Source organism: Lepisosteus platostomus, chromosome 2 (genome assembly GCF_059453375.1).
Source record: "Lepisosteus platostomus isolate fLepPlt1 chromosome 2, fLepPlt1.hap1, whole genome shotgun sequence".
NCBI lineage: Eukaryota > Metazoa > Chordata > Actinopteri > Semionotiformes > Lepisosteidae > Lepisosteus > Lepisosteus platostomus.
The window spans coordinates 18,140,361-18,168,075 of record NC_142612.1 but is presented as its reverse complement, the minus strand read 5'-3'; the positions used below and the strand labels follow the sequence as shown (position 1 = coordinate 18,168,075).

At 38.7% G+C, this 27,715-nt stretch overlaps 2 protein-coding genes across 2 annotated transcripts; both read right to left on the bottom strand.

Moving 5' to 3' along the window:
• Window positions 1-12,106: 12,106 nt before the first annotated feature.
• On the bottom strand, window positions 12,107-19,809 carry rgcc (regulator of cell cycle). The gene is made up of 5 exons (XM_088602379.1): window positions 19,570-19,809; window positions 18,924-19,100; window positions 13,809-13,916; window positions 13,045-13,107; window positions 12,107-12,514 (listed from the first exon to the last, which is right to left on the bottom strand). Exons 1-5 carry the CDS (start codon window positions 19,601-19,603, stop codon window positions 12,507-12,509), a joined length of 390 nt encoding a protein of 129 aa, XP_088458505.1. The 5' UTR covers window positions 19,604-19,809; the 3' UTR covers window positions 12,107-12,506.
• A 4,808-nt stretch (window positions 19,810-24,617) lies between these two features.
• On the bottom strand, window positions 24,618-27,508 carry LOC148676090 (ras-related protein Rab-33B). The gene is made up of 2 exons (XM_088602366.1): window positions 27,201-27,508; window positions 24,618-26,218 (listed from the first exon to the last, which is right to left on the bottom strand). The coding sequence occupies exons 1-2, from the start codon at window positions 27,450-27,452 to the stop codon at window positions 25,775-25,777; spliced, it is 696 nt and encodes a 231-aa protein (XP_088458492.1). The 5' UTR covers window positions 27,453-27,508; the 3' UTR covers window positions 24,618-25,774.
• Between the last annotated feature and the right edge of the window lie 207 nt (window positions 27,509-27,715).

The window sequence follows — 27,715 nt, the reverse complement described above, 5'->3', positions numbered from 1 at the left end:
TTTTCTTTTATATTCCAGCTTCTCAGGATGCAAAGTATAAGAATAGTTACAAATGAGAGGAGGTCAGTCATTCAGCCCATCTTGCTTGATTGATAGCTGTCAATAGATACATGGATCTCATCCAGTTGTTTCTTGAAACCAACCAGGTTAATAGGCACAACCACATTGCTGGGTAGTTTATTCCATACATCCACAACCCATCTTACAGTGAATCATATAATGGAAAGAGAATTTAGAAAGATATCTAATAGATCTGGTAAATGCACATAGATCAATTTTGAGCATTTCTAGTTCTACAGCAGCTGTGCACTATAATGTCACTCTCTCCAGCTGACAGCACAAGCATTTGTACTATATTTTTTAACATCATAGTGATTGCTTTCACTTGGATAGTAAGTCTTCTAAAGACTAAAACTAAATACAGTCCCAGAAGCTTTTTTTTTTGTCTCGTGATCAGACACCATTCTCTGGGCAAATGTGTGCATCTGGCAGTTGATTGAGACTTCGGCTCTCCCAAAGAAGCACAATGGTATCGCCTCAATAACAAGGTGAGCAGAATAAAAGGAAAGAAAAAGATTAAAAGGTTAATTTAATATCTCTAGAATCCTAAAATAGGTGCTGCTGTCTTAAAGACCGTTCTTTTGTTTTCTCAGGAGAATTCTCAGGCCCATTAGTAACAAAAAAAGGAAGAGACTGTTAATCCTAGCACAGCTGCAGACTGGTTACACTTGACTTAATTTCACTCTGACCACAGTCTAACTTTTTTAACAAATTACCATATCATCTCCCTCCCACGTTCTTGGCTGTTGTCATTTCCTTCAGGCATCCTCCTAGAAACAGATAAAAATAAATGAGAAAAAACAGAAGAAAAACCTTTCATATACTGTGCATAATTACAGACTCAAAAGCCATTGCTCCTATTTAAGATATAGGTTGTAAGAGGGAACTGTGTGCATGAACTAGGCTGCAATGACCTCATGTTTTTAATGTTTTATTTCCAAATTTTGTTCATTTTCTTTCTTCCAACAAGAGGTCATAAATGTGTATGTATCTTATGAAATATACAAATATGTAAAGTCTTCTCAAATATGGTTTAGTATGAAAATTAGTTTAACTTTTTAACTAAAAGTTTATGCAAGTCATTTTATTGCTCTGTTTTTTTCTTAATGCTATATTCGCAAAATGCAAAATTTGGAAAAAAAACACTGTTCAATGTAATCTAACTTCTTTTGTATTCACCCCTCAGAGAATTTTGTTGTGATAATGAACTTGTCTTTTAATATTTCTATTCTTAATAACACCATTAACGATGATTAGTATAAACACAGTGGACTCATCTTGATCTTTTAAAAAGTGACTATAAATAAAATTATAACAAGATCAAAACACCTATCTCTCATCTGCTTCTTTTGTATACTGCAGTGTAAAACCTGTAATGGACTGAGCTTTTTCCAGTTGCAATCTGCATGTCTGTTGCCAAGACCAATACTTTTCAGATTTATTTATTTCCCCAAAGCTGAAATGAATAAATGTGCAATTATCTGTGTTATTTGTAAAATTTGAATCTAGCATTAGTCGGCGTTATAATGAAATTATTTTCTGTTAGTATTTCCATGACTTACAGTATACTGTATTCTATTTCTGTCTGCTGTTTTTCAGACAGCCATTTTACCTTGCATTATTCTTTTCATTTGTAAACTCTCTTCAAACAAATATCAAATTGATTCTGGCAGGAAATGGAAAAGGTTGAATAATCTTACTTATTGAAAGTGTAAAATGTGCAATGTATTAATCAGTAAGACACCTTATCCGATTCTGTCTTACTGAGAAAAACAAGAACCAAAAGCACAGATAACAAATTCACCATGCACTTATTTAATGAAGGTCTACTGTACTGTAATACTAATTTGTGTTATGGAGACTACTGTAATGCATCTATCCATCCATTTTCTCACTGCCTAATCCAGCACAGAGTCGTTGGGAGCCAGAGGCTATCCCTACAAGCAACAGGCACCCTAGACAGAACTTGAACATGATTATAGCTAAATTTATGTATTCGTCTTTCACTTTAGAGACAATTTTAGGAACTATTTTGCCCCAAGCTGTCCTGGGATTGTGCTGCTTTCTGGCATTTTGAAGTCTTGTGCTGGTCTTCCTTAGTGTAGAACAAAAAAACCTGTCAGTGAATAATAATAATTATTATTTTAAGGCAATGCAATTTCCAATACACTACAATAGCTTTAGCTTTGGGTTAGACAGCGTGAGCACTTGATCTCAGTGTGGGGAAACCTGTGGTTTCAGAGCACAACCACAATTACTGTTTTTCTACCTGTAAAACCTCGGCATTGTGGTGTTGCCACTGATCCCACGGGGGAACATTATGAGATGAGACTGACTGCAGGAAAAAAAACAGGATTATCTTTGTCAGCTCGCCGAGTGCATGTGTATGCGTTTGGAAGTTTAGCGCAATCGGCAGAGGGAGTCGACAGGGTAAAGGAGAGGGAGAGCTCGTGCCTACGTGTGCGAGCTTGCTCACCTCTGTTCTTCTTCATGACCGCAGTATTGACAAAATCCGAGGCAGCAGGCGGATGCTTATCAAAGCCAGACTCTGTCACCGGCTTGGGAGCGTTGCTGAATTGTCAGTATTTGACCACTCACTGGATAAATACTAAATAAATCCTTACAAATAATACAGCAGGATTTCAGGGGCACTCATCTGTATTGCCTCTTGTGCCTTTTACACAGGCTTGTCTTCATACATGAGGACAGCAGGTACCTTGTTACCCAAAGGGAAACTCGGGCGTTCTGGGTGACTTTTGCTCGTTTTCCTATTTTCAAAGGAGAGCAGAGTAATGAAGCCAATTCATAGATGGGGATTATTAGGAGGCCATGATTGGTAAGGGCCAATGGGAAATTTGGCCAGGATGCCAGGCTACACCCCTTCTCTTTTCAATGACCACAGAGAGTCAGGACCTCAGTTTTACATCTCATCCGAAGGACAGCACCTGTTTACAGTATATGGCTGCTGGCCATATTTGTCAGATATAGACTGTACTAGTAATTCCAGCTGTTTTGTATATGTTTCTTGTCTAAATCTTATTTTTATGATGGTCAAAGATGGCGTTTTCATATAAACTGTATGTGCTCAGAGTAATTATTTTTTTAGTTTCTTTCAAAAAATACTTAAGGCATAAGGTCCTCATAATATAAGGCCAAGGGCTAAATCAAATGTTATTCTGCACTCTTTACATAGTAGTCATTCATTTTCAGAAGAAAAGCGTACATTGGTTTTGTGCCACCTTCCCATATTCTGTAGTTATAAGGATGAACCTTCTTTTGTACAGAAGCAATATTCACCACTGAAAAATGTTGTAAGCTATTTCACTGATTTTAAATCATAGTGACAGAATGTTTAGGAGTGCATTTAAAGGTGGTTCTTTTGTTAATCAGTACAGTATACGTAGCAACTTGTTGTTGTTCTTTTGTTCTACTTTTACTTGTAGAAGTTGGAGTAGTATGGATACATACTTATGAGAAATATATTAAATGTTATCAATGCTCTCACTACCAGTGAAAACTTTAATGTCAGTTTAAAATGTATTCAGTGTTGGAATGGTATGCACACATTCTTAGAGGAGGTGAGATGACTCAATCAGATCTTTTCAGTCTAAACACAGACAGATTGATGTTTGTGTATACCCATCCATATTCCACAGAGCATCATGTACACTGTGTTGGTAATTTGTAATGTTTTTGTTTCTTAGGTTCAATTTGAATAGGTACAAGAGCCACGACTACAGTATTTTTGCAGAAAGTCATGTTGTGGATTTATACCTCCACAGCATTCAGAAGAAGTCGTCGTGTTTTCTTTCCAGAGGTAAGTTCTTCTTCTCATTTTACATTTCTGCCTTAAAAGGAAATTGCAGAACTGTATATCGTCATGGCTAAAGACTGATTATTATCGGAACATGGCTTTAGTCTCTCTGAAAGCTCTAGACCTGTAATTTATAAACATAAAAACTGCTCTCCCAGCATTCAGATGAACAAGCTGGGTCAATGCCAGAAGCCTGTGTGCCTTTCAGCATCTCACATCTCTGGGAACACTGACCAAACAGTCCAAGGCTGTCCATCTGTATTCTCTTTTATCCAATTGTCCCTCATAATGTCAGTTTTGACATTTAGAGAAAAAAACACAATTTAATACATGTTGTATACAGTTTAATAGTATGTACATTGTATAGTCACATGAAGTGACTGATATTGGATGTTTGTACTTGTCTTACTTTTCTGTGGAAAGATGTAAACAAGAAAAATCCCTGCTTGACAGATGTACAGTACATACTGTACTATAAAGGCTCACTCTTGTTTCAACAGTCAACCCTGTGTTGCAGTGAAGAGTTAAGAGCAGGGAGCTGTGTCAAAGTGTGAAAGAACAAGTTGAGGTTAATTGCAGGCTGAAAAGTTTAAAAAAAACACACAACGTTTCAGCTGTTGAGTGTGAGGACCAAAATGTTTTTTTCACCTTCTGCTTTTCCGTGTGGAATTAACCTTTCAATTGTATTGCAATGACGTACCATGTACAGACATCTCTGATCTCCTGCACAGCACAAAGCACAATTTGGAGGGTGGACGTAACACTTGAAGATTTTGCCAGATGTAAATATACAGTAAGTTGAGGATGATCTACATGTTGTGCCCATTTAGCAGAACTGTGGGACTTCATGTAACCTAGAATTATGGCTACAGTATATTTTTTTACCCTTACATTCTGAATATAAGCTTAAGTTTGGCAGGAAAAGCTTTATTTAGATTGGTTTGTTTTCTGCCAAACAAAACCATTACTCTTTAAAAGCTTGTGGAACTCATAAAGCTGAATCTCTAAGTTAAAGAAAGGAGTCTAACATGGGGACGTTATTCTTCTCTTCTTTGCCTTGAAATTGAAATTGTTTTTGCCATATGTCCCTTCACAACATTGTTTTCATGAAGTAAACATTTTTGGGCATGACATGATGTTTTAATATGGATTTCCTGCCTGTTTAACAGGAGTTACAGTGGGCACAGGATCTGTAAGAAGAAAATAACGAATTTCTCAATTTGTGATCTGAGTTGTATTGGTGGGAACTGGTGGCGGTTTTAGGAGAGAAGTTGTTGGTTGTTTTGAAAGCAGTTTGAGCTCTCAGATACTCTGACCTGACCCTTATTACAGTACGTATATCATTATTTTGCTTTTCATGCTCTTCTCTTCATACAATTTTGCCTTGAAAATCTGTGGTAATGTTCCTCACACAATTTACGACTGTCCTAAGCCTGTATCCAGTCCTACATAGAGGGCCGAGAGACACTAGGGTCCCTCTTACTAGGACAGAGTTTTGTGGATTTCCCTGTTCCCTTTTTCACTCTGACACTTAAATGTAAAGCAATGAGTGGAGACCTCGCTGGAAGAAAGAACGTGGACAAAAATCTCTTCATATGCACCTTGGCACATACAGTACGTGTCCAGGGAAATACACATTTGAAACTACCTTTATTAGCTTCACCTCAGATCTTAATTTAAAAGGATATCTTGAAGAGTGCCTCTTAGGTCACTCATTACATGGATATCTTTAGGTTTTCAAAAGAGATGCTTCTCCATGTTGCCCCTCACCCCACAATTCTGCTCATTCATGCCAGTGCTCCTCAGCCCAGCACTGTGAGCAAAGCCAAACCAGCCGATTCTGCCAAAAAGGCGCCAGCAGATGGTTGTTTTAAAAAGAAGATGCATGGACCTCAGCCACTGGGAATTAATTTTGTATCAACATGTCTCATGGTACAAGGGTTCTCTAGGATGCTATCAGATGGAAATGACAGGATCATGGCCTCGAGTAAATATTATTAAACCTCAGACTAGGAGGTAAAGACTGCTCATACTCTAATTCTCCATGTCAACCCTACTGTCTAGTTATGTGATTCAAACACAGTCCGTAGTTTATTTGCTCCTTCTGGTGAGAGAATATGCTGATACCATAGCCTCTTCAAATGAGATTTAAAGATCTTTAGTGATTATATTTATTATGTACACCTCTGTGGTTGAGGTAAGAAAAGAGAAATATTGATTGTATAATACCAAACATTACACTCTTCACAGTTCTATCGTTCAATTTACTGGGTTGAAATATAGTACATTGACTTATTCTGAAACAAAGAGGTGCAGATCAATGAGCCATGAACATGTACATTAGATCCTTTCTAAACATATTCTGATATTTATTTACCAGCCACAATGATTCACCTCAATGAAGTGAAAGAAAAAGAAAGAATAAGAAATAAGATTTAAAGACACAATTTTATAGCGCTGTTGCCTCCATCCTAATACGAGACACGGACCTGTTATACTAGTGTTATACTAGTTGCTCCCACAACTCTTTGGGTAAAGACATGCCTCCTGTTAGTGTTAAATGTTCTTCCAAATAGTTTCCACTTGTGCCATTTGGTTCATGTTTCACTGTCCATTCTGAAGAAATCCAGTGGGTTGACTTTCTATGAATGGCTTTTGAAGACTTTTGAAGAATCAGGTCCCCTCTTCTCTGGGCAGATTCCAGAACAGCACTAACTTGTGTGTGAAGTAGTGACCACAATTGTATACAATATCTTAAATGAAGAAGACACCTGAAGAAAGCACCTGAAGAAGGCTTCACAGCCGAAACATGTCTCTTTTCTCTTTCCTTTCAGCATGGAATAAACCTTTACCTGTTCCTTTGCAGCCTCCACATGCTGACGCTGCTACCTACTTCAACATCATATCCCAAATGAGCCCTCACTTTTACATTATACAAATATCACATAACATCACTTGATTTAAATTCTACTCTTTTAACTATATGTCCTAACCTTTTGTTTCCCTTAATCACTTCCCTACATTGCCTAGAAGATGTAAATGACGTGTCAACATAAACATCAAAGACTTTTTTTTATAAGCAGCTTCTTGTAGCTTTTCCTATTTTGTATTTCTAGTTGATATTTTTACTGCCTGCACGCAAAACCCACTTGTCAAAACTGCACTTGTCTGTGTTAAATGTCATCTACCAGGTATTTGCCCAGTTGTGACATTTAGCAAAAAATCTTTTCGAACTGAGTTTGCTGCGTCTAGTGTTTGCTAATCCTCCTAACTTGGTATCATCTGCTTGACTACTTTATTATTCTGAGATCTAGATCATTTAAATAAATTTAGAAGCACAGTTGTCCTAGTACAGATCCCTGTGGTACACCACTAATTACACTCACCCCATTTGAGCATTGATCCCTTATCCATTCTCCCTGTGTTCTATTTAATTACCATTCCTCAGTCGAAAACACTTGCATTTCCTTAATCACGTTTTATGGGGACCTTTATCAAAACCCTCCTTATATACTAACTACAGCATATCATATGCCCTATACTTATCTATCACTGTTGTTGCTTTTCTAAATCTATTCTGACTTTTTCCCAGCATATTACTTCCATACAGGAAATCTTTTTGTGTAGTTCCTATCATCATTTCCACTACATGTAATAGAAGCCATACTGATGGGTCTATGATTAAATGGTTCATTTTTCTCAACTTTTTATGGATAGGGACAGCATTAGCAATTCTCCAGTCCCTGGACACTACCCCTGTCTTAAGGGACTGTTGGGAGAGTTGTGTCAATGGCTTTTAAATAACATCTCATGTTTCCCTGAATACTATTGGAAAGATACCATCAGGCCCTGGGGAGGTATTAGTCCTGAGTGCCTCTAGTACCCAAAACACATCTCCCTCTTCTGTGCCAATACTATCTAATACAGAACTGTCTTCTGTCTTGTCATTTCCCTAGGCATGTGGTTCACTTCTTCCTCAGTGAACACGTGGGTGAAATATTCATTCTGTACATCAGCCATTTCCCTTTCATAGTTTTATTCAATACAGTGTTGAGGGGGAGCTGGAGCTACTTGGAGTAGAATCTGTTGCCATCCATTTTCCACTGATTAAATATTTATCCTATCCAGTTTCTCTTCTCTTAAAATGTCAATTTCCTACAAAATGTACTTTCTGGAAATTGTAAACTGGGAATTGTTAACATGATTTCAACCTAAACAGTTTCCAACTATACTTTAAAGTGTGCCATATTATGATTACAGTGATCCCAACAATATGTATTATTAAGCAACGTGGAGACTATCGTGAGTTTAAATGAGAGATGGCCTTAACGTTATGTTAGAGATAGCCTTAAAGTTTAGATTAGCGATAGGATTGTCACAATTGCTTTTGCAAAAAAATGTTAGAAAGGGTTAAATAGCCTCCATGAAGATGTGATGCTGTTTTGCATATGACCCCTTTCAAATGAAGCGTTGCCATGTTGATTTAGAGGTTTTCTGACCAAGGTAACGTCTCCTCAGACAGGAGGAGCTGTGACAATGTTGAAGTGATTTTCCCAAAGTCCCAGGGATCACTGGCCAATATATTAAGTGTTAGAAAACTATTGATTTCAATACTTGCCCAGAAACGAACCGCCTGTGTGGCTATGTGTAAGGTCCTTTCTTCTCTGTTAATCTTCAGCCCCTGCTAAATGAGACTCCAAAACAGCTTAACCAAGACGAATAATGCTGCGTTTTAAGAAGATGGATTACTCTGAAAAAAAGAAGCAAGAAGTAGTGAGAGAAAACATTTGAGAAGGTGACGTATTTGACAAGTCTGAAGAGCTCCTCTGCAATTAGAGGATTATATAGTAAAGTAGCAAACACTTCAAAACGATTGCATCTTTCTAAAGCCCCAACCACTTCAGCTGGTTTTTAGATTTTTTTTCTGTACACAGACCATTTAGTGAAGATGTCTAAATACGCCTGTGGGTGTAGTGTTATATCAAATTTACTTAGGAATCCCCCTGCCAAAGAGATAATGCAACCAAAATAAAAGCCAGCACAGACAGGGAGGATTACAATGAGTTTACATGAACACTGAAGTATAAAGGCTAATTGAAACAGGCTAACGTAACAGATAATGTGGCTGTGGAGATGTTTATTTTTGTTTTTTTCCAGTGATGGGACAGTGATGAGAATTAGAACCTGTAATAGAGAAACTGATAGGAATAAGGAAGACTGCAAAAAAAAATAGTGATCACCAGAGGAATAATGAGGGATCATACATCCCGGACGTGTGAAGCTTGTGCAGTCTGGTTCCTTGCTCTCCCTATAGTCATTCCAGACAGTGTCTTGCGTAATGGCAGCAATTCCAACTGGTCCGGTGGAATGTGCCGTGACGTCTGCGCTGTGTGCCAGTACATTCCTCTGGACATAGCCAAGTCAGCTGACAAGACCTATAAGAAATGCCAACCCACTCAGGCGTCTGTGTGTCCTTAATAGAGCACATCTTCAAGCCCACCTGTTTCGCAAAGAAACGGGCTTCTTTTACCCTCCAGTTGCTTTTCTAAGGAGACTCCACTTATGTTCTTACACAAGTAAGAATCCTGTACAAACAACATTACCAAAAGGACAAAGTGCATAATTTGGGGTCTCTCTGTCAGTGAGGAACTATTTCTGGTTCAGATTCATTGCATTGTGTAACAATGTAACTAAAAAAATCATCAGATCTCTATAGGTAATATCTTGCAGTATAAATATGGAATAATATAGGAATGAAAAGTGATTTTTTACTACCTTTTGTCCATTTTTTTCTGAGGGGAACCTGCAAGTCACCCAGCTAGTTAATTAATTTACTTGGTGATAGTCATTTTTCCACTGAGACAATTAAGTTAAAGGTATTTTAAATTCTTTAAACTAGACCTACTATGGTCACTTTCACAAATAAGTATGCCACGAGCGAAACCGTCACTACCATTGTAATTGTGTTCTCTAACATTTCAAAAATCTTACTTGAAATGCCACTCATTGACACCATATTTCAGTGGTTTCTGACCCTTGTCCTGGAGTAACAGTGTTTTCTCCTGGTTTTTGCTCCAGGCAACTTCTTAACCACAGGCCAATTGATTTCAGTTTACTATTCAGGGCACAATTGTAAATTTTCTTTTAGCTCTTAAAAGGCCAAAGGAGATTTGTAATAGTTTCCACACTGTACATATTTATAAGTTTCAGAACTGCTCTTATTCAGTTTTGTTGCCTGGAATGTAATCTATTGGACCTTTTTTTCAGTGGGGAGACTAGACAGACTTTTAACAGTTAAAACAATGTAACATACTTACATTGTGTGTCTCCCCCTTTCAACTAAACATGTTAACATATTAATGCTTTGGAAGGATCTCGGCAGACCAGACATGCATTTCTAATGATCTGTTTTCAAATTCCACTCAGGTAATAGGTGAAGTACCCTTAAATAGCATACACAAAAGCGTCACAGTGCCAGTGTTATGCACTAGATTTAAATATGAGACGAGGTGTCTCATTCCTGTAAGTCCATTACATTATCATGAAGAGGAGTCTTTATCTTTGTGGAAAAAACCCTCAAGGGGTCAAACTCTTGATCACCCACCTTACCTGGCTGAATATTTACAGTAAATGGTTTTAAGTGCTCACAAATGTTTTGCCAAATCTTTCACATCCACAGCTCTTCAGCAGGTTAACAGCCCTTAAGAGTTTGACCTTCCCTTTAAGTGTCCTCTTCTGCTGGAATGTAGAGATTGCTCTAAAAGTATTTTTCATAGGTCGACAAAAAAGAAAATCCCGTACTCAAAAGGTGGCTTTTTAAAATCAATTTGAAATCACTTATAGCGTTCTGTAATCATATTTCCATTTTTGCCAAAGAATATGATTATTTCTGGATAATCTCTGATTTCAAAACGTTCTGCACTTTCTTCTTTTATTACATGTTTCTGAACTTGACATTTTGAGGAAACCTTTTAAGCAAAGTGATGTGGAATCCAGATCAAGTACCCTGGTTAATCTCATTAATTCTCCCTTTGATATGACCTAAGCCTTTTTTATTTTTCCCTGTTCACAATCTTCCTGTTAAAATTGGGAGGTCTGCTTGAAGCTAAGAGCTGTATTTTAAATGCTGATAATTGTGAAAAAAAATATTTGGTAATAACACCTAATGTCCAAAATGCCTGTATTTCACATGCAAACCGATTAACCTTTTTTGAGCTGGGACTGAAGGGACCCTGTGGATAAGAAAACTGTTTCTTAATAGGGAGGAAAGCAGCCTCCGGGCCCTAGGCATCGTGTACTGGGTTACTGAGCTGGAACTGACAGGTGAGGACTGGGGACACTGCAACTGCCCTGCTATAGCCCTACCTACCAGCTGCTGTTTCAGGGAGGTCTCTAAAGCAAGGCAATTATGAACTTTAGGGGCAGATATATGAAAGGAGATAAAATAAGTTTTTTTCCAATGACATTTTATTAATCAACAAACAAGAACTATTAAGTTACTCATATTACAAGCCTTTAAGAGCCAGTTCACAGTAGAAGTATCAATGACACTTTCCATAAAATAGTTTACATGAGAAAGATTAACCCACCCGTGTCACCATGGGATTTTCTGTGGCATGGAAGGTCACAAGATTAAATGTTTGCTTTTCTCAATTTCATCAATCCTAAATTTGAATAAATGGGCTTTCCTTCAGCTGGCTGACTACTAGGCTTTGGACTATCTTCCAACTACATAATGCAGTAGGAATTTGTTTTTTTGTGTCTGACCATGTAAATTTTCTATTGATCTTTTAGGGCTGTAATGCCTGTTTCTAAAAAAAAGTTAGGGTCTTTCTAGTACTTATAGGTATGTAATGTGTACATGTATATAAGGGCATATACAGTGAATGTACGCATGTTAAAACAAGTTTCTTTTACTATACAGCATCAGTGCATGTCGATCCACAAAGGTTATTTCCTTTCTTATTTTAAAGGTGCAGCAGTATAGGTTTCATGTCATGAATTTAAAAGCATCTTAAGTAAACACTGGCATGATTTCACAAAATTTCAGTTTTGTTTAAAATTAACTGTTATCTAACAACTATAAATTACTGATATTTTCACAACATTTGTTTCTCAATTCTACTTGTGAATTAAGATCCTCAGTTCACAAGACTTAAAAGCTCCATCACAGCAAAAAAAAAAATTAAATTAAATTAAAAAAAGAAAATAAAGCTTCATATATCAAAGCAATAGAATCTGAGTCAATATTTATTTAGGATACAAAAATATATTTCACAGCACAGTATTAATAAATTTACAACAACCGGCTCTATAACATTACAAATACATTTCTATAAAAAGCTAATTAAATTATATTCCAGCTCAAGTTTTGTATGAAAATGCAGCACAGAAGCACACATCAAGCTGCCAGTTGTGTTGCCTGTAATGTTTTCTTTTATAGTCCATCTCATTCAAAGGAACACTAACGGGTTTTTACAAATGCAGAACAGCTCTAAGAGTGTACAGGATGCAGAGCAAGGTCTGTGTTTCTGAAGCCAAAGCGTCTGTCTGGCGCTCACAGCTCATTCTTCTTCATGCCTGTGATTCTCTGTTTAGTTCGACAGCCTGTGCCAACAGCCTTTCCTCCCCGTCACATATCTGCAAACATGAGAAGCACAACACGATCAGTATGTCCTCAGGCTCCAGTGGTGTTAACGCTATAATTAGCGGTGGATTAAATTTTATTTATTTCTCATTGACAGGGCCCGTAAACAGCAGAGTGAAAATGGCCTTCAGCTGTTCGGTGTGAGTGTTCAGGAAGACTGAAAGGGAAAGTCCTGCTGGCCCTTGTCGGAAATAATGTACCTTAGCTAGGATATTTTTTAAGACTTGAGTTCAGGAAAAAAAAGCATAAAAAAGCAAACTGATCAATTACGAGCAACAATTAGCATCTTTAAGGGCCCAGCCGGAATGAAAACCAGTAGACAAAATGGATCTATCAGGACCAGAAATGAGAACTACCGTGTTAAACTAAATGAATTCACATATTTTAACAGGCTGATTTCACACCTGCCTGTTCTCTCTCTGCTTTGTAAATCTGCAGCAAAAGTACGACAAGTACGGCTTTAGTACAAATCTGAGAATAAGTTATTCCTTGAGAACAGGAAAAAATAGTGCTTAGTACTTACTTGCTAAAGTCCTGTCCAGATCCGCAATAAAATCTTCTAATTCCTTTGTGTCACCAAGTTTTGCTGAAAATGCATTTAAAAAAGTTACATTCCACTCCAGTAGCATTTGTTAAACAAAAAAGTTAAGCATGAAATCAAAATTACTTTTGTATTCTTAATTTTAGAACTCCAGAGTGAGTGAAACAGACAACTAATAGTTACAGATATTACCCATAGGTAAAAAGCACAAATCACTATTTATGTGGGAGTCTTTGGCATTTTAACACAAAACTTCACAAGAACAGTCTATCTGTGTATATACTACATGAAAGAGCCAAGGAAAGAGAAAATATTAGCAGCTCAGTCCATTTTTTAATTGCTATCATGTATTTGGTGTTTAGTATCTGTCATCATAACCACTAGCCATAGAACACCTTCACAAACTGGAAATCTGTGCAAGTATATCCGACAACTCAGAACAACCACTATACACAGAGGAAAGAAAAACAAAAACTCCCAAAGGAAAAATATTGAACCTCTGTGGGTCCAAGGCCAAGCAGTTTGCTTCCTCTCCAGGTAGGATGTCATGAACTTTAGCGGGTTCATTTAGTATAACAGTGGACATGAGTAGACTGTTCTCAAGGTTTCAAATGCAGGTGATCGAGGATACAGAAGTACAGTCTGATTTTACAATTCCTCTCCCTACGCCTACACTATTTTCCTGTTTCATTCAAAAAGAACTGTGGGATGGCCCAATTGGAGAATGTGGCAGGGGAGCTCTGTACCTCTGCGTGTCGTCACTGTTGGAGTGGGTGAGGAGGCTGAAAACACTGTTGGCGAGTTGAGCTTTTCATCGCTGAAGCTGAAGCTGTTTCTGTGAAGGGAATCGGCACCTGTTGGAAAGACAACAATAGTAATTTAACTTTTTTTTCTCTGCCCACCAAGTCAAGCAGAAGGTGTAATTTGCTGAGAGTGCAATTACAGGGCGCAGGGATCTCTGTGCCTGTCACTGAGATTCCCACAAAAGACGCTAACCTCTCTCGCATGGGGAGGACACATCAGGAAGAGGCACTGGATTCCGACAGCCTCACATGCTGGGAATGGATCCCTGTAAACGTGTTTGGGATTCATATCCATATTCAGCCAGCTAGCTTCTAATGTGTCAATAGTACAGGTATGTTGAGCGTCATCTCAGAATGACATGTTCACTTTTCTTCTTTTCTCATGCTCACAGGTTCTCTTGTGCACACTGTACCTTTTTAAGTTTGAGCTCCAAATCATTGGATCATTTTACAGTGTTGATTTAAAGCTACAGTCTCGCAGAGCCATGTCCTGTACAGTTCCATCTACTCTTCTTTGGTGTACACTCTGGGCTTTTGTCTCCTGTTTGGCTTTCACAAGTTTTAAGACATGCAGCCTTGTCACACGACTAATTTGTCTTTCTGTTTGTCTCGGTTCTCCATGTTCTTTAAATGATAATCTCTTCACATGATTATAGGTTTAATGGAATTTGGATTGTTCGCTTTACATGTGAAATCCTGACTAAAACAGGAATGCCAGATCAGGTAGGTAAAGCAATCTTCTAAATATCGATTACCATGGTATTGAAAGTGAAATAATTCCCATTTCATAAAGGGATGTATATAATATAGGGATGGTAAAATCCTTTGTAGCCTTATCATGAAAGTAAGACTTCTTCCAAAGGAAGTCAATCATATTTCAATCACCTATAAGGCTCTACATGGCTTGGCACCTCAATACCTGTCTGAACTATTATCGCCCTACTCCCCACCTCGCAACCTCCGCTCTTCAAATTCTGCCCTCCTTACTGTCCCCCAAGCCTGTCTACATTGCATGGGCGGCAGGGCCTTCTCCTGCTATGCCCCCAAGCTCTGGAACTCTTTGCCCAAGGTTATCAGAGAGTCACCTTCTCTAAACTCCTTCAAATCCAGACTCAAAACCTTCTTCTTCAGAAAAGCCTTTACTTAACTGGTTCCATTCTTCACCCCTCTGCTCTTCTTAGTACCACCTTCCACGGTCTCCTCTATTGTTATTGTTGTATTGCTGTAATTGTAATTGTGTTTTATCTTGTGTATTCTTCTTATTTATTGTTGTAGTCTTCTTATTTATTGTTATTGTCATCCTGTAAAGCGCTTTGAGAAGCCACCTTTTAAGGCGCTATATAAAATAAAGTTTATTATTATATTATTATTATATTTTCTGTCAAATTCTACAACTTACTAATTTGCAGACAATGTTAAATGCCAGCCAAAATGGGTTTTAAAGCATCAATAATTTTTCAATCTGAAAAAATGGGCACAAAGTGCCAGATCAATGCAGTACAATTCTATTATTCCCAGACATTGCCTTATTTATAGAACAACCACTGACTCAAAAATTGTTAATGTAGTGCTCATCCACAAAAAAAGGCAAGAAACCATACAATTAAGAATTGAAAGGCAGACCTTGATTAATTAGCATTAGCTTCTAACCATCAACAGCAGTGATGGATACAAACTGATATATGTGAAATGATCAAATGATCAGAAGGCTTTTGATAATGTTCCCCATAGATGATAAATTAGAAACTCTAAGGAGACATTTTAAAATGCTGAATATACGACTAATAAAGAAATGTACAAATTAACAGTACGACTAATAAAGAAATGTACAAATTAAGTTGATGTCATTATTGGAGTACTACAAGGATCATTATTAGAACTACTGCTCTTCATAATTAACATGATAAAATCTAGATCATTGACTTAAATTTGTCAGGTTTGTACATTATGTTAAAAGGGGGCATTAGCAAAGGCAGGAAAATAAATTTAAAAAGATTTAAACAAAATTTAGGACAGATGCCATTTGATGTAGACAAATGTCATTGCACAGTGGTTCAATCTGGTAGCAAAAGCATAAGTGGAAGATTGTTTCAGGAAGTTATTTTTAAAAAACACTGTGACCTCAAGGGAATCTAGTTACGTTAATGTAAGGATATTTAAAAAAGTGAAAAATCTGAACCAAAGAATGTTGTTTTGACACTGTACAATGCATACGTAAAAACTCCACTTTATGAAAATGACATTGCATCTCTGTAACCAGTTCAAGGGACTTAAAGGGACCGGATTCAAGTATTTAAAACCCACAAACACATTGACAAAGTCAGTCTAATGGACATCTTGCTATTGAAAACGTTTAAAACTGAGAACATGGTACTTTCTACTGAAAGGACTGTGGGAATCTGGATCAAGCTGTCCAGTCCGCCTGTTGAATGTGATATCCTGGTACCCTTTAAGAAAACTGCCGGGTAAGATCCTTAAATCAATGAGTTAATGGCAACCAAATGGGCTGAGATAAATAGGTTCCTCTCATGATCATGAGCTTGAATCCATTTAGGAATCCATCAAGTTAAGTCTGATTCCACAATGAAAAGCAGAGAGAAAGGAAAAACAATGTTTTGAGCCTTGTTCAGGTGTAGGATTTCTTCCTTTGCAACAAACACACTGACACAGCTCCAAACACGAACCTCGCATCTATTTAGGAACATAACCATTTTAAATCAGAGTAGACCCTTACAGTTAGTTCATTTGGTAGTTAGTAATGAATTGATCAAAGGGACTCATCAAGCCACTTTTTTAAAGGTGCCAGGGCATCATCTTAGACATTTCTGGCTGGGTAGTCTGTCCATACTCCCACCACCCTTTGTGTAAAGACAGTTGCTGTTTGCATTTATGTTTTTTTAAAGACACATCTTTTCCCACTTGTGTCCTCCAGCTTGAGTTTCACTGCTGGTTTATAAGTCTGCTGGGCTGAGTTTTTGGTGGGCAGATATTAAAGGCTGACATCAGTCAAGTTCTGGATGGGACCCTTATCCAGCTCATTTCTGAGCTCATTCTTTTAATTTCACAGGATGTCTGCTTGTAGCTCATTGTCATCTGTGTGCACTGTGTAGATGTGTAGAGAAATGTATGCAGGGAACAGAAAAGAGCTTGTAATTAGATCTTAGCTTCTGGGACTAGTTTAATGCGTTTTCCCATAACACCATGGAGAGCAACGAATGAGTCCATTTATGCCAATAGCATTTCTAAAGAAAATTCCTGAAAGCTTCTTCAAAATCCCTTTCTTTGCACAAGCTTGTGCACAAGTGTGACAGAAATGCTGTTTATAGTGAGGGATATTGTACTTTGCCGGCTCAGTCCATTCATTTCTTCTCATATTGTTGCTTCTGGCTGCATAAATACTTCATTGCCTCAGGATGTATCTGCACAAATCCTGATTTTACTGTAACTATTTCTGCTATCAACTCAAACTGTGAAGGATCCCTTCTGTTAATCCAGCAGTTATAAGGCTCTGCGTAAGGGCTGTCTGTGCACCTGACAGTGGCTAACACTGGAAGTGACCGCTCAGCGTCTTCCCAGTTTCAATGAATGCTCTGTCATGTGAACTCACTCAGATACATGGCAGCGTGAGATCAGTTTTGATAGCGAGATGGACTGCCCATCGTCGCTAAAAGATTATCTGTTGAAGCCTTTGGAAAGACAATATTCAAGACAAAACTGAAACAAATCCCCTGCCCTGTCTTCCCAAAGGGGTTGGTTTTGCCAGCTTTCTCTAAAGATGATGATTTACATGCTATCTTTGCTACTGTTCAGCAGCAGAATTTCTAGGTACATTTTCAACTGCACACCCGCATCTCAAAGCGAGGACAAGAATTTGTAACTACATTTAAATAATCACATGGTCCTATACAGTTGTAAACAATGTAGCACTTATACCTTCTAAACAAAACATTTCGAATAGGCTCTTAATCCTGCAAATGAAGGGGAATCAAAGTTTTTGTATTAAATTGCTTATTACTTACACATTCAATGGAATAACGCGAACACGTTCTACGTCAAATTAAACAGACTCTGTCAATAGGGGCACAATTGTGCTAAGTGTTGTCATTCTAGTTGGTTTTTCCTCTGCATGTAAACTTTGAAGAGTTATTAATTGCACTAAATTGCCTGCATAACTCTGCAACAAAAATATCCTCATTTTTTGTGGACAATGGTCTTCTGCTGCAAAGGATAAAGCTACTATTGTATTCCACAATATGCGACAGTATGGACGTTACGAGCAACAGAATGCATGAGATTTTCAGCTACGCTAAGAAAAAAAAGTTCGTCTAAAATTAATCTATTCCTATGGGTGGCGGTGTGGTTGGATAAGTGATTGAACTGAAGCACAAATGGGTGTGTACATGTTTGTAACAAAGCGTAACATGTAGCTTATATGTTGTCTGCTATATTACAATGCAAAGCGGTTCATGATGTAGTCTTAGCATTTTGTCAAGAACGGAATTTAATCGTCACTAATACTCAAGACGTATTAGTGACTTGAGTGCTTTCACTTGGAGGTTTATCGCATGCTATCCCAGAACAAATAGACGCGCAGATAGTGTGTCAGCAGGTGTTCACGCAGAAGAATATCGACCTTCTTTAAACGCGTATATTAAAATAATGCTTTATGGGTGGTTGTAATACTTTGTGTTGAGGGAGGTATACTTTAGGTTTCTTGTAATTATTTTTTCTTGTGTAATTATTTTGTCTTTCCACCGATATCGTGCACCGGCACGTGTATCAGACGTCACTGTTCTTCCCGATTGCGAAACTCTGTTTACACATGTGAAATTTGATATTAACCACAGTTATTTTATAGTGCGGTAATCATCGATATCTAGTGGTTTGCTAAATGCAACTAACAACTTAGTCCTTTTGACAGATGACTTCAAATGTCCCAGTGTAGTTATAATAACAGTTGGATTATTTGAATGCCGTTATGTAAAATGGCATAATTAGGCATTACAGTACAAACCCACTCATCTTTTACACAAAATATGAAACAAGATCCAAACTTACTTTCTGAATCACTGATGCCACTATCGCTGACGCTGGCGCTACTCCTCCTCTTCATGGTTTTTAAATGCTCATCGTATCTAAAATGCCTCTTGCCCATAGGAGACGAAAAATCTTCAATAACAGCGTCAAATTCACAGAGAACTGCATTAAGATCATCATCATCTTCAAGAAAATGCGCTAGGAAAAAGAATAGTCGCATGTGGTTATTGATCATCGTTTTTCACAAGAGCAGACGAAGCACTGCAAATATAGTGACATGATTTGTGACTTCCCAGGCAGTTAAAGCTTCATATGCTTTCAAAAACATCTAAGGGTCTACATTAAAGTACATAATAGGGTCCAAGTTTGCCTGAAAATCAGCTTGAGCTTTTCATCATTTAATTCCTACCTTCACACACCATAAACCGTCCAAAAGCTTCACAGCATTTTTAGTTTAAGCTAAAATCAAAAGGTGAGATTTAAATAATTTCACAAGCTCTCCAGAACCGAGCCACCCAAACAAAAAGACTTGCAGTTATGAATCCCGTAATAAAATAAACGATATCCCCTTCAAGAACAACGCACTAAACACTTAAGGTTTCCATCCAAAACTTGTCTACATTGTCGACTGAAAACGCGTGCATTAACGTCAATTCATAAAACTTACATTTGCTCTGCGATTTCATTTTGGGAGATTTCATTATCCGAATATGTTATCCTTTGGATATATCCAATGCAGGAAATGAGTTATCCTGGATAACTACTTCTGATCAGTTCTTCTGATGCCCACTGCTGTAGACCTGCTAAATCCCACAACTGATTGTGCGCCACACTCCTTTAAATGCTCTCCAGTCCCGGCGGGGGGCGGTGACTGGGCTCTCAGGAGGTGGAGGTTAGGACTGCCGCCGTACACTGCCTTCAGAGGAACTGGTACCGAAGATACTGAAGGAACATTATCCAGTACCATCTAACGTTCAGAGGTTGCACGTTGGCTTAATTCCCAGAAGCGATGTTTGTTTATAAACACAGTTACTGGCACACGTTAGTAGGCACGCTGGCACAACCGACCGAATTAGTTACGAGTTTGCCTTTTCTTCCCGTTAGCGCAGATGTAGTTGCCTAAGCTCCAAAATCCAATGTTCAGCCAGTTTCAGGTTCATTTTAAACATAATGAAGGGCAGAAATTATTTACATAATGCCGTGCCACTTAAAACTAAAATGCATATACGAAATAATTATAGATTAAATGAAAACAGCATGACTGAAAATGATATTAGTTTTAAGGGAGTTCTATAAAACGTAGTATTTAGGTCTGTCTGTGGACAGTTCCCTGGAGGGAGTTAATTACAAATCTATTGATTCACGAATTACCCTCCTCCTGCGAATGAAGGAGATCTTTTTCTCAGTGTTTTTGTTTTCCGACTTCACCTTCCCACTGGTAAAGAAAAGCTACGACAAGGAAAACACATTTATTTGCAATCATACATAAAACATCTAGCAAGTTCATATTTTGTTAACAGTTACAATTTATTAAACGCATTTTACGACGCATTAAAGTTGCATTCCGAAATACTTTCATGGATGAGCAGCTGAAAGGCTTCTGTTTATGATTACTAACGACATGGAAATAAATTATTACATAAGCGATTTCATGGCATGCCCTTTTGTGGTAAATATATATGTTCCGTAAGTAACCAAATTTGTGAGTCTACATATTTGTGCAGTGTAGGGAACCACCTGGCGGTTCCGTAAAGAATTGCAGTCCCTACTAAACAATGTACCATCCCAAAACAGCGCCATATGGACCAATAACTTCTTTCACTAGATTCGTGATTAGATTAATGGCTTAATGGCTCAGACTTGATACAGAACCACAGATGACCAGCTTCTGAAACCCCTGGCAGTTATTTCACTGTTTCCCAGCACACAAGCCATCATGGCATGATCGAAGTGTTTCTTCAAAGATGGAAGAATCCGTCACCTCAGGGAATATTCACACCTTCGGTGTCTTTTCTAACAGCTGAGCAGATGGAAGGGACGAGAAATGTGTTTACAGCTGCACTTTTCTGTTGACTTTATTAATGACCATGTTAGACTTGCCACACATGGGTTTTTTTATAAAGTGCTAAAGATAACACTTTGGATGGAGGAACTATGCTGATTCAGTTCACACGCTTTCCTCTGTGACTCTCTTTCCAACACAGTCTTCTGCCCGCCTCACCCTTTCCAACCTAATCCAAAGGAACGCAACACAGCGATCAGTTATTTCAGTAAGAAATCTTATTTTCCTGGATCCATTTGCACCAAATAATACACCACATTCTTAATTGAACGCTGTTAAGAGAACCACAACTGAATAGTCCTATTACACATTTTTTTAAACAATTCTTCCACACTAAATCCAGAATGCTATAATAGCATCTATATCTTTTGATGAACACTAAATTTGACACCTGGAGGATTCATTTCCTGCCCATTCAAACTGATTCTGAGTTGAAAAAAAATCAAGTATAATGGATCTTGCAAATAGGGAAATTCCAGGGCAAACCATACTTTGCAACAGAATTCAGTCTTCCAGATCTGTCCCATGGATTAAAGAAACAAACAAATTTTAGACATTTTTTTTTTCAAATTGAATGAAACTTGAATGTGCAAACTAAACATCTTCACGGATGAAAGAAGTTAAATTCCAGGAAAAAAAATGCAAAAGTAATCAAAACTAAAGTATGCCGATTGCAGAAGTACTCACACCCTGTGTCAATACCTGGTGGAAGCACCTTTGGCAGTAATTAAAGCTGCCAAATTCTTATGGATAAATCCCCCGTTTTTCTTTGCAAACTTGCTCAAGCTCTGGCAGGTTGGCTGGGAATCGCTGATGGGCAGACATTTTCCTGTTCCACATAAGGATTTTTGCTTTCTTCATGTTAGGCCACTTCAGTGTAGCTTTGGCTATAGGCCTTTGTCCCGCTGAGAGCCGAACTCTCATCCCAGTTCCACATCTTTAGCAGACAGAAGCAGGTTTTCCTCTAAGATTGCCTATACAGATGATTCTTTTTCAGAATGTCTGGTTTTATAAATGATTAGCTATTATTATCATTCTTATGTTAACACAAAGTTAGAATATTTTGCATACATAGCTCATATGTTGTTCTGGGTTTTTCAGTTTTATCATTTTAAACAGCCTACACTGCTGAATTTGTTCTTAGCTATATCTCATTCAAAATAAAGTAATGTCCCATTTTTACTGCAATTGCATGGAAAAAAAGTGGGGATTATCTGGACTGGTATGTAAAAAAAATGTGTATGAAGCTCACATTTTCTAACAGTTTATTATCATTAAACATGCCTATGTGAAAAATTCCAACGGGTGTTGGAACAATTGGAACAAACAATTCTGGGTTAAAGACTTTTAACACAGTTATTAAACGTACGTATACAGTTAGTGTGAAAACATCCACTTCTGAATTGAAAATTCTTTCGACTTTTTATTGAGGTATCACAGCACTCCGCTTTTAAACAAGAACATATATACACTTTCACCCCAGCAAATATGAAAGTTAATAGTTACATTGATGCCAAGAAACAGCTTAGTGATGTCTTAGAGACCGTCTAGATCAGTCCATGAGTATCCAATAATACCGTACCACGTACTGATGCAACGAGCTGTATCTGGCTTCACATGTCCATTGTAATGGAATTGTAGAACAGAAATAAGAAATAGAATATTTTTTGCAATTTTTAAGTTGACAGGAGGACCCAACAGGCTCACTGCCATCACTGCATAAGTAGGAGTTCCTCTACTAGCTTTAGAAATCATCACCATCACCGTGTCCGTGGCAGGTGGTAAACTAAGGATGTTCTCCGACCTGTCTTGTGCTGACCGGGAGGTGTCAGAAAGCAGGACATGAGGAGACAGAGCCAGCAGCAACAGCTCTACCCTCCTGGCTGGAATGATGGAAACTCTGCGTGGTGCAAACCAGAGGCTGGACAACAGCTACAAGGTACAGCTCTTTCTCCTGATGCGAGTTCCTTTCACCCGTTTGAACTCTGGAAACGGCTGATGTCGCCGAAATGACAAAAGAGGAAAGACGGCAATGCCCTTGGTTTTGGTTTAAGGTGATGCATAACGGCACTGAAGCGAGCCAATAACAGTCTGCGCTTGACACTGCAAGGCTGCAACAAAGGATCGTCTGACCTGTGAAGGTTCTAGAAATATTTGTGGCGCTCTAAATCTTTCACAATAATTTGCATCCACTTTAACGTATACATTTATATATCAGGTACTGTATATAAGTACACACCCCTATCGAGTTATGGGTAGTCCAGCCCATACGAATGAAATAAAAGGAGGAGCTCCTCTACCTGTAATATTATCAATAGTAATAATAAGCCCTTACACTTGTATAGTGTTTTTCTGGACACTCCACTCAAAACATTTTAAAGGTAATGGGGACTTTGGAGTGGCTAACTAACACCTCTTCCAGCAGCAACCTTAGGTTTCCCAGGAGGTCTCCCATCCAGCCATAGTGTGCCAGAACGCTCACCAAACACCAGCTCTCAGTGGGGAAGAACACAGAGTGATGAAGCCAGGTCATAGATGGGGACTATTAGGCAGCCATGATTGATAAAGCCCAGGGGGAAATTTGGCCAGGACACTGGGTTAAGACCCCTACTCTTTTTGAGAAATACCCTGGGATTTTTAATGACCACAAAGAGTCAGGACCTCAGTTTTCTCTATCATCCGAAGGATGGCACATTTTTTACAGTATAATGTCCCCATCACTACACTGGGGCATTAGGACCCACACAGGCCGTGGGGTGAGCACCCCCTAGTGGCCCCACTAACACCTCTTCCAGCAGCAACCTTAGGTTTCCCAGGAGGTCTCCCATCCAGGTACTGACCAGGCTCACACCTGCTGAGCTTCAGTGGGTAGTCAGTTGTGAATTGCAGGGTGAGACAGCTGCTGGCTAAAAGAACTCCTGCACTCCTGAAAGTAGCTAGCAGTGAATGCAGGACTGATGCAGCTCATGCTGATACCCAGGTAACAGTGCAGAGCTGAAGCAGTTTGGCAAAGCCACTGAAGCAGGCGTTCCCCAGGAGAGCTAACATTCGCAGGCTGACTCAGACCTACCCGGCCCCAGCCTCACTTTGGCTACTATCACCCATGTGATGGCACCAACTGTGCCAGAACCGCTGTGAATTTGATCATAAAACGTGCGGTGTTGTACAAGGTGTTGCACAACAGGTACTCCAAAGCCACCTTGTCACTTGTCAACACTACCCCTACACACACACCCCTCTGCTGTGCTCCGACATAATAGCCTGCTTGAGATACTGGCACGCAGATGACACCTGTGCAAGAGGATTGCACAAAAGGCTTCTAATAACAGTTCTGTTTAAGTAACAGTCTTCGTACAACAAAAAAGGAAATTCTGCATTCATACATTGTCAAGTATTCGTGCAACTGTTGACAATACTTCAAAGGCTTTAGAAACCACCCATGAATTCCTCCCTGGTAGACAAACCTTTGATCCCTTTAAAACACAATCATATTTAAATACTGTTTAGACATTTCTTTTAACATGAAAGCTGTGCAAATTCATATGGCTTTACTTAAGGATAATAGAGGTTAACGGTGTTTGCCTGCCCTGTGGAACAAAAACCACAAAAGCATCGCAGGACATCTAGTGATGGTTTAAAAATATTTTCTGTGCACACAAAGTTACACATGCAGATGACTTTCTAATAAAATCATTATTTTTCAGCTGCAACTAAATAATTAGGTCGTGAAATGTAATTTTGAAATGTTACACTCCAGTCTCGTGCTAGACTGAGACCAGTGTTGGTGTTGAACAACTTTACACTGTTCTGCGTTTTTCTTTAACTCCTTCCAACAACAAAGAGAATTTCTGTCCGTACACGACAATCTGCATTGAGATTTTTTTGAACGGTGAAGCACTATCAGAAAGCAGGATATTAGGAGAAGCCAAACCAGCACAAACAGCTCCTTGTCTTCCTGGTTCAGCTATAATCACACATTCTGATACTGCCCTATAAGACCTCTAGTTCAGCATTAATCTCAATGCGTCTTTACACTCCAGCAAAGTGTTGCTACAAGGTCAGCTTTAGTATTTATTTTTCACGCTCACAATTTTGTATAGCTACTTAGCTTGGTTACATAAAATAAAAATACAATCAGAAGAAAAAAAAAATAAAGTGCATTTTTATAAACCGACAATTAAAAAAAAAGGGTTTGATCATTTTTGGACCCAGCCACTTTACAGTTCAGTATTCTCTGGACTTGACTTCAATGAAGCCAGATGTCTAGGTTTGCCAGCACAAAGAAGAGGTAAGAATTTGATCATTAGACCTCAAAAGCGATCCAGTGCAATACTGACAGACGAGCATTGCAAGAAGCCCTAAATGACGAGCAGTAGGTGTAGAGTAACGATGCACATCTAACAGACGAGCCATAATTAGGATTCGCTACATCACATTTTGGCAGTAGGCACATCCACCGAAGCAACCTAGAGATGTCCTTGCCTGACACATGTATAGCAACCTTTTACTTAAGAGTCTTAGACGTGGGCTTCTTTTAAATAGAAGAGGGGATCTCATCTCCCAGACTAGCACCTCACAATGTCTCTATCATGCTTAATTATTGCAGCCTACATTAGGGTAAAAAATAACTAAAGGTCCAAGTAGAGGGATCTGGAAGTATTTGCTACAGCAACCAATGCACAAAGCGTTCTTTCCAATCCTCATCTTGGGCCAAGATCAAGTATACCCACTCACAGACAGGACAATAATAAAGTGGAATAAGCAGCTTGATCCCAGCACGGGGTGGGATGATCTCTTAACACGGAAGCTCTCAGCACAGACAAGGGCTCTGCACATCTTGTTCCTCCGAGAGGTGCACCATACTGCACTCACTAGGCTGTTTCAGTCTTAAGGGTTTGTGGTTCTTCAGCTTGTAGGCAAGGGTCATAAAGATGGCATCAACGTGTTCCTTCTCTGTGGGGTCCCTTGCTGAAGTCTCAAAGAGGGGAAAGTTGTAGCTGTCAGCAAGCCTCTGAGCCAAAGAAGTGGAGACCTGACATCTATCCCTCAGGTCACACTTATTACCGACCAAGATTCGGGGCACCAGGGGAGAGACGGCGTGTCTGCCACACTCTTCGATCCAGTCTGGCAAGTTCTCAAACGTTGACAGCTTAGTGATGTCGTACACGAAGATAACGGCGTGCACGTTCCTGTAGTAGTGCTCCACCATGCTTTTACGAAATCTCTCCTGGCCCGCCGTATCCCAGATTTGTAACTGAAAAGGAAAAGACATTTAGAATTAGGATGTTTTAACGACTAAAAACGTGAATTTCACAAGCTGTGGCAAATATGTAACTTCTCTGTAATTCAAGAAAGGGGTAGTGTATATGTTTGTGGTTTTCTTTTAGTTTACTGAACAATCAAACGTTCTAGTGTCCCTTTTCTACGTAGGGCTCTACAAACTACAGTTCAAAACCTCTTCGTAGAGATATTGTAACGGGCTAGAGAAGTTTCGTTTCAATCACAACGATCTAGGTGCAAGCTTCAAAGATAATCTGTTATTTTAATTAACATATTAGGTGTGATTAGCTCTATCGCTACAGTTCATGCATTCCTGTAAATATGTACTGCACATATTGACTGAAGGGTACAAATGGGATGCCATCCCGTACAGGTTGCTTATCTGAGTCTTTGGTTGCAGCGACCCTCTAACAATTTCATTTCCATAGCATCACGATCAGACATTCTCCATATAATATTCTTAGTCCGAGGTGTAAACGCAGAAAACCTAGCACCCTAGGCTGTGCTTAAAAAGTGAATGTGCGAAAACGGGCTGCAGTAAAAAAAAGCTTAACTCGGTAAATAAAAAAAATCTGCACATATTTAGCTTTTCTCATCTTCGGTTTCTTTTAGAGTAAATAATTTAGAATAGATAACCTGAACATATTCACGTATAGCTGTAGGTTTAATACATCCTGCATTGTCAATGATCCATTTTATTACAGGAACACAAGTTTTATTTGTGCTCTGATTTGGAGGGTATTTTGTAGGTGCAGAAATAGGCCTTAACAAAATATTGCGAAGAATTAACCTAATTTAAAACAAACAAAAAAAAACATTTTGGGTGCGATAACCTCGACTTCTGCGCTTCTGCGTGAAGCAAATCAATAATAAAAGGTAATTAACACCTTCCTCCCCACTAAGTTCATCCTTTATTTTCAACCTTTATACTAGTTGGTTAAAAAAATCACTCTCACCTTGATGTTTTCTCCATCTATCTCTACGGTCCTTTCTCTAAAATCTACTCCGATTGTAGCCTCTGGATTTTTCAGAAATTTTCCACCGCAAAACCTGTAACTCAGGCAGGTTTTCCCAACGTTGGAGTCACCGATTACAATTATCTTAAAAATCCTTGTTTGCAGACAGTCATATTCGGGATGCAAATCTTTCGTATTAGTCCTGTTATGCAAAGCAACAATACGGTAGACATTTTCGTTTTCCTTAGCCATTGCAGATAGACACCCACCTCAAATACCGCGAGATGTGGGGAGAAATAAGGAGCACGCGTGGAGTCGGACCTGAAGTCACTTAGCAATGTTGACAAACTCTGTGCGTGGAGTTATTTCCAAAACATGGACGTCACATCGTCCAGCCAACTGGCAAAGATTACCGTTCCTATCTCATGATCTCAGTGTACCAATATACGTAAATGCTCTAAAGATATCCAACATATTTGGTAAGGTCATCAATCATGCCTTTATAAATGGTCTGT

Excerpts from the sequence above, each read along its gene's own strand:
- LOC148676090 (XM_088602366.1), bottom strand. The coding sequence starts at position 27,452 with ATGGCTAAGGAAAACGAAAATGTCTACCGTATTGTTGCTTTGCATAAC. Across the intron at positions 26,219-27,200 it reads TAGATGGAGAAAACATCAAG|TTACAAATCTGGGATACGGC; the intron begins GTGAGAGTGATT and ends TTTCCTTTTCAG.
- rgcc (XM_088602379.1), bottom strand. The coding sequence starts at position 19,603 with ATGAAATCTCCCAAAATGAAATCGCAGAGCAAAT. Across the intron at positions 13,917-18,923 it reads TGGCATCAGTGATTCAGAAA|GTGCCGATTCCCTTCACAGA; the intron begins GTAAGTTTGGAT and ends TCTTTCCAACAG. Across the intron at positions 13,108-13,808 it reads AACAGTGACGACACGCAGAG|CAAAACTTGGTGACACAAAG; the intron begins GTACAGAGCTCC and ends ATGCATTTTCAG.